Source organism: Chiloscyllium plagiosum, unplaced genomic scaffold, assembly GCF_037043375.1.
Source record: "Chiloscyllium plagiosum isolate Xiang-an unplaced genomic scaffold, Cpla_swu_hap1 HiC_scaffold_2, whole genome shotgun sequence".
In the NCBI taxonomy this organism is placed as follows: Eukaryota; Metazoa; Chordata; class Chondrichthyes; order Orectolobiformes; family Hemiscylliidae; genus Chiloscyllium; species Chiloscyllium plagiosum.
The window spans coordinates 92,371,167-92,384,528 of record NW_028270140.1 but is presented as its reverse complement, the minus strand read 5'-3'; the positions used below and the strand labels follow the sequence as shown (position 1 = coordinate 92,384,528).

The 13,362-nt window shown below is 39.4% G+C and overlaps 1 protein-coding gene across 3 annotated transcripts in view; it reads right to left on the bottom strand.

Annotated features, from left to right (window-relative positions):
* Positions 1 to 13,362, bottom strand: part of tmem232 (transmembrane protein 232) — a 137,400-nt gene that overhangs the window by 110,875 nt on the left and 13,163 nt on the right. For 2 of the 3 annotated variants that reach the window (XM_087998699.1, XM_043710462.2), the window contains exon 2: positions 6,521 to 6,690. In XM_087998699.1, coding sequence (XP_087854825.1) covers positions 6,521 to 6,648 — 128 coding nt within the window. In that variant the 5' untranslated portion in view covers positions 6,649 to 6,690. Of the gene's footprint in view, positions 1 to 6,520; positions 6,691 to 9,882; positions 10,131 to 13,362 lie in introns of those variants that run through there. The other variant, XM_087998700.1, reaches the window with a different exon arrangement.

Sequence of the window (13,362 nt, the reverse complement as noted above, 5' to 3'; positions counted from 1 at the left end):
TACCATAGCCTCGAGGGTCATGAGCCAAAAGCTGGAAAATAGGATGAATGCAGTCAGATCATTATTGATTGATGAGTTAAATTCTCTGCTGTAAATGTCTGTGAGTCCATGAGATCTTTTTATATCCTTATAACTATCATAGCCAGAGGGGCATGAAAAGAAGGGTCTGTTTCTGTGCTGAATGAATCTGTGACTCTATGACATTTTGTAAATGATCAAGTTCGTGGACATACACCATTCAAATAAGTATTAAAATTACATACCAAATGACTGTCTATTATTCATTCTTATTTAGGAGTCAAAAATGCAAGTGGCGTTGAGATTGCCATTGAGTCACATATAACTAATGGTAATGTAATGGACAATACAAGTCTAAAGAAAGACCCAAGTTCCTTGCAGTTAATAGGAATATTGCCTCATGCATATAGGAAGAACTTCTTGAAATATATGAAAAGTTATACAAGAAATTATCATCGTGAGTGGATGAGTAATCTGATGGATGAGTCCCTTAGAGAACGAGGGTGGAAAAATAAAAACAGGAACAAGGAAATAGCAGAGAAGTTGGGACAAATACTTTGCTTAGTGCCCAAAATTGAAGACACTAATAGCATGCTACAAATATTAAATATTCAAGGGGAAAATAAATGAGAGGAAATAAATACAATAACTACCACTAGAGAAAAAGTGCTAGAGAAATAATGGGGCTAAAAACAAATATAACCCCTGGATCTGATTATGTATCTGAGGATGTTAAAAGAAATAGCCATGGAGATAGTGGATACACAGGTAATAATCTTCCAGGAACTTCTGGAAAAGTGCAGGAAAAGTTCTGGAAATTTAGAGTGGCATGGTGGCTCAGTGGTTAGCATAGCTGCCTCACAGCACCAGGGACCATCAATTCCACCCTCAGGTGACTGTCTGAGTGGAATTTGCATATTATCCCCATGTCTGTGCAGGTTTCCTCCCACAATCCAAAGATGAGCAGGTTAGGTGGATTGGTCATGCTAAATTGTCCAGGGATGTACAGGGTAGGTGGATTAACCCTATGGAAAATTCAGGGTTACAGTGATAGGGTGGGTCAGGGTGTAATGCTCTTTGAAGGGCCATTGTGGACTTAATAAGCTGAAAGGCTTGCTTCCACACTATGGGGATTCCATGATTGAAAGAAATCCAATGTAAGACCTTTATTTAAAAAGGGAATATCTTATATCTTATATATTGTATCTTTTATTGGACAATGTTAGCCTCTATTAAAAAAGAATGTAACAGCAGAACAGTTAGAATGACCAGCAGAATCAATGTGGCTTCACGAGAGGAAATCATGCCAAACAAATTTCTCAGGGGCTAACAAGAAGGATAGATTAAGGGGTAGCAGGGTTTTAATAAATTAATTTTTCAGAAGTCATTTGATAAGGTACCATATATTAGGCTAATAAAAAGCTAAGAGCACATTTAGCATGGATAGGGGATTGGCTAACTTATAAAAGATAGATGGTGTCAGTCCATTCATGGAGGCAATAGGAAAACGTTGGTAAATTGTTTACACTGTATGGTCCAACACAGTAAGATAGAATTTAATACTGAAATGTGATGTAATGCATTATGGCAGAGGTGATTAGGAAAGGCAACACTGACTAAATGGAACAGTTCTAAGCAGTGTAGGGACAGAGAAGTGGGGATTTCATATGCATAGATGTTTGAAGGTTGAACTGCACATTGAGTTAGTGATTAGCATGCATATGGGATCTTGAGCTTCATAAATGGGAATGTAGGAACATGAGTAGGCCATTCAGCCCAACAAATCCACTCCACCATTCCATACAATAACAGAAGACGGAAAGTTAATTAATGGGGACATTTTCAGTGTTGAATGGAGTACCACATAATGGAGTCACAATTATTTATATTTATTAATGAATGGTATAAGGAAAGTGATTGTCATATTGCCAAGTCTGTAGGGGATACAAAAACAGGTTGGAAAATAAGTGCTGAGGATGACAGACAGAGTCTATAAAGGGATATTGACAGGTTAAGTGAGTGGGCAACTTGGCAGATGGAATATACTGTGGGGAAATATGTAATTATGCACTCTGACAGGAAGAATAGTGGAGTTGAATATTATTTAAATGGAGAATGACTGAAGTGCTACAGCACAGCAGGATTTGGGAATCCTCATGTATAAATCACAAAAAGCTAGCATTTGAGTTCAGTGGGCAATAGTGAAGGCAAATGGAATGTTGGCTTTTATTTCAAAGGAAAAGAATATAAAAATAGGCAAGTCTGGTCAAAACTATAAAAGGCACTAGTCAATTTGCTCCTGGTATACTTTGAACAGTTTTTGCCCTTTTATCTAAGGAAAGATATACTAATTTTGGACATATTCTAAAGTGAGTTCACTAGGGTGACTAAGTGTGGTGGGACTGGCTTATAAGGAAAGATTGAGTAGATCTGTACTTATTGAGTCAGTACTTATTGGAATTTAAAAGAATAAGATGTAACCTTACTGAAAAGTACAAGATTCTTGGGGGACTTGACAGGCTAGATGCAGAAAGATTGTTTCTCATTTGTAGGACAGTCTGGGACCAGAGAGCATCATCTCAGAATAAGAGCACACTGATTAAAAACAGAAATGAGAATGAATTTCTTCTCTCAGAGGTTAGCGAATATATATAATTCTTCACTGCTGAGGGCTGTAGAGAGTAGGTCATCATGTATACTCAAGGTTGAGATAGATTGTTAACCAGTTAGGGAATCAAGTGTTTTGGGGGAAAGGTGAAAAATGGATTTGAAGATTATCCGATCAACCGTGGTCTCATTAAAAGGCAGAGCTAACTTGATGGGGTGAATGGCCCACTTCTGCTCCTACATCTTTTGGTCTTACCCACATACAATCATCATTGCAGATCTTCACATTGATAATTACAAAAGAATTATTGGTTTGTGTCATAAATATACTTCAAAGACTTCTAAAATGTTGTGGACTATCAATATAATACTTATAACACCAGCAGCTTGCTTTACATTTCTGCTTTTGTGCCAGTAACCAGATATTCTAAAAATAAAAATTCAGTAATTTTGACTCGTTACACACTGTAAAAAAACTACATGACAAGTTCAATTGACGCAGTGGTAGTTGGCAGTAGATCAAGACGCCATGGAGACTAGAACTTACTCTAGGTCTACCCTCAGATCTCATCCTGTCTCTATAGGAATATGTTTCAAATTGCAAAAACATACTGTTGTTTGTTCAATACATTAACAATCAATTTGTCAAGGAGAATCTTCAAGAAGAGCTAAGCCCCTATGTTTAATACTTCAGGGACCAATATTTAATCCCATATAATAACGAGTTAGGTCCAACTAGTTTTATGTATTAAATCTTAATTTAGAGATTATCAAGGTATCAGGGATATCAAGACCAGGCACTCCTGGTGCCAGTGAGTGAAGGCAGATCCAAGAACCTACCTGATTTGGCAATGTTGCCTACAAAAGTGTTAAACAGATCATTGAGAGTCAAATTCAAATGTTATCAAAGGCATGATACACATACAGTCTGCAGCAGGGAAGGTGCATAGAGACAGCAACATATTGGAGATGAGTCATGAAAACCCAAGAGATTGGGTGGGCTCTATGAAGGGGGAATGACACAGCAGGCACACACCCACTGGTACGTGGGTTCCATTAGGCCACCAGAGGGTAAAGGGAGAATGCTCAGTAAGTACTTGCACAGTACAAAGGTTTGTCACAGTCTTGCCATTGCAAGGGCATAAAAGGAGGAGAAACACTTCCAAAAACAACTTGAGTCCATCAAAGCACATGGGAGATAGCAGGTGGCAACTGGAGAATATGACTCTCAGGCTTTGGATCCACAGATGATATGAAGTGACATCGTCTGCAGGAATAACAAAGTTTCAGGCATCAAGAGGAGAAGGAAGTGGAGCAAAGCAATATCTTCAGCAGTAGATTTTTCACTGAAGGGATTGCTACCTCAAAATAATCAAGAATCAATGCCAGAACAGACTGTGACCCTTGAGGCAGATGGCAAACTCTCATGAGCACGCAACAATTAGTGAATCCAAAAACCAACAGGCGTGAATGTGCACGCGTGTGCCTACATACAACGGACACGCGCGCACACACACAAACAAACAAGAGATATCTAACATCTTCCATCATCACTTGAATAAGACAACATTGTGGTCGGAACTCACAACGAGTTCCAGTAATTTGCTTTTAAAACTGTAACATCTTCTTCCATAGTTCCCTTGATTTAAAGCAGTATGTTTTTCCACTTTTTAGTCCTTATTCAACATGGTTCTGGTGCATGGATAGGTCCATTTTTGTTCCTTCCCCACAGCCTTTAAATGGTCATCAAATCCACCATCCAGGAAATTAGAAACCCTTTCCTCCTCATGAACATCAGGAATTGTGAATAATATAGGGGCCCGTGGTGTTAGAGGCCAGATACTAGCATGGACAGAAGATTGGCTGTCGAGCAGATGGCAGAGAGTGAGGATAAAAGGGTCCTTCTCAGGATGCATGCTGGTGACTACTGGTGCTCCACAAGAATCAGTGTTGGGACTTTTCACTTTATACATTAAGAACTGGATGAAGGAACTGAGGTGAAGTTTCCAAATGACACAAAATTAAGTGGAGGGACAGATAGTATTGAGGAGGTGGAAAGGCTGTAGAAAGATTTAGATAGGTTAGGTGAGTGGGCAAAGAAGTGGCTGATGAAATACAATATGGGAAAGTATGAGGTCATGCACCTTGGTCGGAAGAATAGAGGCATGGACTATTTTCTGAATGGGAGTCCTCTTCCAGGTTTCCCTTCAGGTGAACTTGCAGGTTCAGTCAGTAGTTTAAAAAGGCAAATACACTGTTGTTATTCATCTCGAGAAGATTAGAACATAAAAGCAGAAATGTACTTCTGAGGATTTATAAGGCTCTGGTCAGACCAGTTTTAGAGTATTGTGAGAAATTTTGGGTCCAATGCCTCAGGAAAGAGCGGGTCTAGTGGAGATTTACGAGAATGATCCCAGGAATGAAAGGCTCAACATTTGAGGAATGCTTGATGACTCTGGGACTATACTCGATGGAGATTAGAAGGATGAGGGGAGATCTGAAAGAGATTTTCAGAATACTGAATGGCCTGGACAGAGTGGATGTCGGAAAGATGTTTCCATTGGCAGGAGAGATGAGGACCCAAGGGCACAGCATTGGGAGTAATGGGAAGACTTTTTAGAACAGAGCTAAGGAGACAATTTATTCAGGAATTTATTGCCACAGGTTGTGGAGGCCAGGTCATTGAGTATATTTAAAATAGAGACTGATAAGGTTATGGGGAGAAAGCAGCAAAATGGGGTTGGAAAACCTATTAGCCATGATTGAATGGCGGAGCAGACTCGATGGGCCGAATGGCCTAATTTCTGCTCCTATATCTTATGTGTTTAAATGTTTTGTCCCTGAGGTTGGATAGGGATCCTAGATCAGTTCCGTAAATAACCACTACAAGGCCTGCGGGGAATCATTAATTAAATTCCTTGTAAAGTTCACTGAGTTTGAGTGCTCTTGTTAGCCTGCCAAGCCAGAATTCATTGCCAGAGCCCTTAATAACATAGACACAAAGGGGTTCTTGTTGAACAATGATAGTGTCCCTATCTCTGAGTCAGGATACCTGGGTTCAAGTCTCAATTACTCCAGAGGTATGCAATAACTTCACTGAAATGATTGATTAAAAAAAAAAGAGCAGACTCAGGGATGGGTCTACAAAACTAGCTGTCCCATGCTGTGTCTAGCCTACATACACCATGAGTACTGGCTTTACTTTGGGATTCAACAATAAATTACGTTCCTTTCCAGTTGGGTTTCTTGTGTTATTACAAGTACACATGTCCACTTGCCCGCGAAGGAAAATCTTGCCCAGTGAGCTTAATGAAGTCTTTAGCTAGAAATTAAAGGCTGCACTCTTATTTCCAAATACACAAAAATAGAACTCCTGTTAAACATGGAGTTTGTGCTGGAAAACTGACACGTAATATTCAATTCAGCTGATCATACAATTCTACAGAGCTTCAGTTGGCACAATTTGAAATCCGTCAGTGCAAATCGAGTGTAACAAAACATGTGGAATTTCAGAGTCCAGTTTTTCAGAAAACCAGTCTAAGCAAAGGCTAAATCATGAAAACTATGACTATCATTCTTGGCCTGCTAAAAATGGTTGCCTGACACATTGAACGTATTCTTCACTGACAAGATCGGACTGCTCGTGGGCATTCTTAAAACTGTCACCTCATCCAGAAGTCCAAAGAACACAAATACAATAGGAAGCTCAGCAGTACATAAACCATTATGGTATATAACTTGTGCAATGAATACTACGTCAGTGCATGAAGACAAGGCAAACTTACAATCATTATCATTTCATTTGTATTGAATGTGTTTGAACATATTTGAAGTGAAATAAATACATTTTAGATATTTAGTGATCAACTAATTTGACATCAAAATGCTACCTAACCTTCTTGCTGCATTCTTTGTATTAGAAAGTTTCTGTGTTTCTTCAGCAATGGATTTTTCAATTAGTAGATGATCAGCATGGGAAATGATTCCAAACCTGTGTACAATGGGAATCTTGAATAATGGCATCCTTCATTAACTGGAGATTGCATCGTTTCTTGAATTCTATACCTATATTCACAATAAATAGAAGACAAAAACAGGAAAGTGATGTATACAGTATTGAATGCTATAGAAGGAACTGCAGAGCAAAAGTTTACTTCAAGAATTTGAAATTGTCTTATAATTTACAATACACTATTGCAGTGATTAAGAATGCCAGTGGAATTGAGGTATTGAGATTGATTGATGTCCTCATTACCATAATGGTAATCTACTAAAATTGACCTTCTCTGCTTCACCAAAACCTGCCCAAAATTGAATTCTATTGTTTTAACTGGAACAGAAGATTAGGTAGGTTCTATAAAATACAAACCATCCACTCCACAAAATAGCATCCAAGTGAAGATAAGAATTCACACCATTTAGCTTCATAACTAGCACAAGTCATTTTACTTACAATATGCAATCAAAATAATTTTTAAAAAGCAACATTTTCGAATTCCATGTAATTCCGTGTCATTTTTACAATTTAGATAGAATGGTGTGAGGATGTTAATGACAAACGATATTACAAACCAGACCATCACCAGATAAATTACAGGAGATTATTATAGAATCAATTAGCACTGGAGGAAGCCATTTATTGTGATGTGTTATGCCTTTGAAAGCCAACCATTTAAAAATGTCTTAGAGGACAATTGAATCATTGAATGTTATAGCACCAATCCTTACAGTGCAGAACGCAATCATTTGGCTCATAAAGTTTGAACTAGGTTCCTGAAGAAGCCATCACTTGAACCAATTCACATCCTTTCTACATGGCCTTTTAAAATTCTGAAATTCAAGGTCTTCCCTTTAAAAGCATGATATATTTCAAAAGCATCATTTATACGAGTAAAATATTCCATGTCCTCATTCATTCTGCGTGCATTATTTTCTTCTAAACTTTGTTATTTTCTGAAGAAGTCATACCAGACTCAAAACATTAACTGTTTCTCTCTCTACAGATGCTGTCAGACCTGCTGAGCTTTTCTAGCATTTTGTGTATTTGTTTCAGACTTCCAGAATCTGTAGTATTTTGCTTTTATTCGTTCTTTTAGTGGTGATTTTAAATTTATGTTTTCTAGCTAGCAAGTCCCCAGCCAGATGAAAAAGCAATCCTGATTTATATCATAAAAACACGATTTTGTCATCTTAATTAGGACGCCTCTTAACATTCTGTTTTGCTAATCTCTCCTGATTTATAAAAGCTTTCATCCAACGCTCCATTTTATTGAATGCCTTCATTGTAATTTCCTGGGGTTGACAGCCTTAAATTAGAACACAAAACTGAACATAATGAGGTATAAGTTTCTTTAGAGCAGTGGTACAAAACAGACAAGTGAATTAGCCTGGTTTTCTGCTGTAATTGGTTTAGCAATGCTGTTTAACAATCTATTTTCTCTATTTATTGCTGTTTTGCTTTCGTTGGCTCCATTGCATGTCAACTCTAATACTCACAAGTTTCTTTTGGCTTCATCCTTAGTTACTTCAACATCATTCAAGGAGTAAATGTGATGCTTTTGTCTTATGTCATATGAAAGCACATGGAAATGGAGGCAAAGAGTTGACTTTAATTAGAAGGTAGAACATAGAACATAGGTGCAGGAGTAGGCAATTCAGTCCTCAAGTCTGCTTCCCCATTTAAAACATTCATGGTTGATCTCATCTCAGCCTCAATTCACTTTCCTGTCCACTCCATATCCTTAAACTTATTACTAATTAAAAATCTATCACCTTCTCAAGTTTATTCAGTTTCCCAGCATCCACCACACTTTGGGATAATTCACAACCCTTTAAGATAAATAATTTCTCCTCATCTATTTTTAAAATCTGCTACACATTATAGACCAACATTCACTTTAGCTACTCTCTTTCCTTTCATATACTTATAGAAACTGTTGCCATTCGGTCCCAATTTTTACACTCATTTTTCCATAATTTAGCTTTGTTCTTTTTATGACTTTTCTCATAACTCTTAGTTGATTAAAAAAATTCTCAACCTTCCAACCTACAACTCACCTTTGCAATATGTTATGCATTAATTTTTGTCTTTATATTATGTGTAATTTCCTGCTTAGCCATAGATGTTTTTTGCCCTCTTACAATATTTCTTCCTTTCTGGAATATATTTCAGTTGGGAGCAACTGAGTATCTCCTTAAATGTCTGGTGGTGCTCATCAACTGTCCTACCTTTAAGTCTTCTGACCCAGTTCACTAGGGCCAAAACTGTTCTCAAGTCTACATAATGTTATACAACTCCAGATTGCAAATGTTGGGCTCCAGTTTAAGAATATGGGGCAGCCATTTAGGACTGAGATAAGAAGAAACTCCTTTACCCACAGAGTCATAGGCAATACACAATTCATTGGCACAGAAAGTGGTTGAGACCAAAAAATTGAATGTTTTCAAGATGGAGATCCATTCTTAAGGCTAACGGGATCAAAGGGTATACTGCCAAAATGGGAACAGGTTACTGAGTTGGATGCTCAACCATGATCATATTTAGTGGGAGATTAGGCTTGAAGAGCCAAATAGCCCACTACTGTTCCTATTTTCTATCATTCTGTGGCACTATCACCATATTAAATGGGACTGATTTTGACCAGATCTAGCACCTCAAGACTTGCTATCCAAGAGGGATGTCGGCCATCAGCAATGGAATCACATTCCAAAAAAACCTGCAACCTCATGCTTTGGCATAACCCCCACTGTACCATTACCATTAAGCCTAGGGTTCAATCCTGGTTCAGTGAAAAGGACATGACAATATTCTGGCAATAGTACTGAAGACTCATGCTCCAGAACTTGCTGGACCCTAGTAAAGCTACTCCAATACAGCTACAGCATTGCATTTACTCAATAATTTGGAAAATTGCCTAGGTATGTCCTGTACACAAAGCAAGACCAATCAGCCAATTACCACCCCATCAGTCTGCTCGTGATCATCAGTATAGTGATAGAAAGTGCCATCAACAGTGCTATCAAACTTAGCACCTGCTCACTAACACCCAGTTTGCGTTCTGCCAGGGTCACTCAGGTCCTATACTCAAATATAGGTTCAAACATGGACAAATGAGCTTAATTCCAGAGGTGAGATAAGAGTGACTGCCCTTGACATCAAAGCTGCATTTGATCAAGTGAGCATCAAGAAGCCTGAGCAAAGCTGGAGTCAATAGGAATAAAGGGGAAAAGCTCTCCACCAGTTGGAATTATACTTACCACAAAGGAAGTTTGGATGTCAGTCATCCCAGCTCTAGGACATTTCTGCAGGAGTTCCTCAGGGAAGTTTCTGAGGTCCAACCATCTACAGTTGCTTCACCAATAACCATTCTCTATCATAAGGTTAGAATGCGGATGTTCGCTGATGATTGCATAATGTTCATCACCATTCGCAACTCCTGAGATACTGAAACAGCCCATATCAAAATATAGTAAGATCTGGGCAATATCTAGGCCTAGACTAAAACGTGGCAAGTAACATTTGCACCACACAAATGCCAGGCAGTGACCATCTCCGATAAGAGTCTCCGACAACATTGCCCATTAACATTCAATAGCATTACCATCACAAAATCCCCACTAGCAACATCATGGGGTGACCAGAAATTAAATAGGACGAGACATATACATACAGTGGCCATAAATACTAGCCATATAAATACAGTGGCTACAAAAGCAATTTGGTAGCTAGAAGTCTTGCAGCATGTAACTCATCTCGTGATTCTCCAAAGTCTATCCACCATCTAAAAGGTACAAGTCAGGAATGTGATGGAAAACTCTCCACTTGCCTGGATGAGTGCAGCTTCAACAGTACACAAAAGGCTCGACATCATGAAGGTTAAAGCAGCCGGCTTGATTTGCAACACATCCACAAACACCCATCACCAATGCTCATTAGTAAAAGTGTGTGCCATCTAGAAGACCAACAGCAGAAATTCACAAAAGCTCCTGAGACATCATCTTCCAAACCCATGACCACTTCCATCTTGAAGGACAAGACAGCAGAAATGTAGGAACACCACCACCTGCAAGTTTCCCACCAAGCCACTCATCATCCTGACATGGAAATATATCGCCACTCCTTCAATGTCATGGAGTCAATATCCTGAAATTGTCTCCGTAATGGAACTGCAGCAATTCAAGAAGGCACCTCACTACAATCTTCTCAATGGTAACTGGAGTCCAGCAATAAATGCTGTCCAAGCCAGCAACGTCCATGTCCCACATTTGACTAAAGACAAAAACAAAAATCTCAAGGAGGCTGGAAAATAAGGAGATGGAAACTCTCATTGGACCTAATTTAGAAAACTGTATTCTGTTCTGGACACAGCTCTTCAGGAAGGATATATTAATCTTGGCCCAAAAACACTGCTCCAAGCCCCATTTGGAAGGTTTAGGACTTCCCTACATCAAGCAGTATACCTTCACACCCACAAAATTAGGAACTCACAAAACTAATTGTCCATGGCTTACTGGATACCAGAGACCTTATCCAGCCATCCAATATTCCACTCTAATCTACCCATCAGCCAGCTACTGCTCGCCACCAGTTTTAACTGGGAAGCTAATAGGGACATGTAAATGAAATCCAAATATAGCGCTACTGCCTTTAGTTTGCTAGCCATTACAGCAATGTTAGATTTCCATGTGAATTCAAAGATTAGGACTCCTGTTTCATGTTGCTAAACATGCCATGTATCTGGTAGGTACTTTTAGAAACTTTCTCACCTTTCAATCATATTATAATTAACTATTACCATTTCTCTGGATTCACTTGCCTTTCTTTAAAAGACTATAATAATACTAAAAGACATATAAGCAGAAATTAGGCCATTCAGTCCAACGGGTCTGCTCCACCATTCAATCATGGCTGATAGGTTTCTCATCCCCATTCTCCCACTTTCTCCCCTTAACCCTTGATCTCCTTGGTTCTCATGAACTTATCTATCTCAGTCTTAAATATACTCAATGAACTGGCCTCCACAGCCTCCCTATGGCAAAGAATTCCATAGATACAACATTCTCACATTGAAGAAGTACCTCCTTATCTCTGTTCTAAAACATCTTGCCTTTACTCTAAGGCAATGCCCTCAGGTTCTAGTCTCTTCTGCAATGGAAACATCTTCCCAACATTTACTCTGTCCAGGCCATTTAGTACTCCATATGTTTTGATTAGGTCCCCCTCATCCTTTTAAACTCCATTAAGTATGGACTCAGAGTTCTCAAACATTCATCATATGTTGAGCTTTTCATTCCTGGGCTCATTCTCATGAACCTCCTCTGAAAAGCTGCAGAGCCAGTACATCCTTCCTGAGTAATGGGGCCCAAAACTGCACACAATAATCCAAATGTGGTCTGATCAGATCCTCACAGAGCCTCAGAAGTACATCTTGCTTCTATATTCAAATCCTCTCAAAAATAAATACCATAATTGTATTTACCTTCCTAACTACTGATTCAATCTTCAAATTTACCTTGAGAGAATCCTGGACTAGAATTCCCAAGTATCTTTGCATTTCAGGCTTCTGAATTTCCTCCCCATTTAGAAAATAGTTCATGTCTCTGTTCTTCCTACCAAAGTGCACGTCCCCACACTTTCTCATGATTAGATTCCCTACAGTGTGGAAACAGGCCCTCGGCCCAACAAGTCCACACTGACCCTCTGAAGAGCAACCCACCCAGACCCACCTCCCTCTAACTAATGCACCTAATACTATGGGCAATTTAGCATGGGCAATTCACCTGTCCCACACATCTTTGTGACTGTGGGAGGAAACCAGAGCACCCGAAGGAAACCCACGCAGACACGGGGAGAATGTGTAAACTCCACATAGACAGTTGCCCGAGATGTTGTACTCCATTCGCTACTTCTTTGCCCACTGTCCTAACCTAACCAAATACTTCTGCAGCCTCCCCCGCCTCCTCAATGCTATCTGTCTCTCTACATCGCCTTGTATCGTCTGCAAATTTAACCAAAATGCCCTCAGTTCCTTCATCTAGATCATTAATTGATAAAGTGAAAAGTTGTGGTCCAAAATTTAGCCTTGCAGAACACCACATGTCACCAGCTGCCATCCTGACAAGGACACTGTTGTCCCCACTCTCTGGTTCCTACCAGACAGTCAGGCTTCTGTCCATGCTAGGACCTTGTCTCTAATAACATGGACCCTTATCCTACTCAATAGCTTCCTGTGCAGCACCTTGTCAAAGACCTTTTGGAAGTCCAAGTAGATAATATCCATTGGCTCTCATTGGTCTAACCTGCTTGTTACTTCCTCAATGGATTGTAGCAGACATGTCAGGCATGACTTCCCCTTGATGAAACCATGCTGACTTTGCTATATTTTGCCATACACTTCCAAGTATTCAGAAATCTCATTCTTCACACTGGATTCGAGGATCCTACCCACAACTGAGGTGAGGTTAATTGATCTTTAATTTTCCATCTTTTGCCTTACTCCCTTTTTAAACAGGAATTTCACTTTTGTGATTTTTCAGAGCTCTGGGACTGTCCTTGATTCTAGTGATTCCTGAAAGATCACCACTAACACCTCCACTACCTCTTCAGCTTAGAATTCCCTTAGAATTCTGGGGTGTAGACCATCTGAGCCATGTGATTTATCCAGCCATTTGAACACCCGTCTCCTTGGTGATGGCCACCATGCACAGTCTGTCCCTCACTCTCTTGAATTTTTGGTA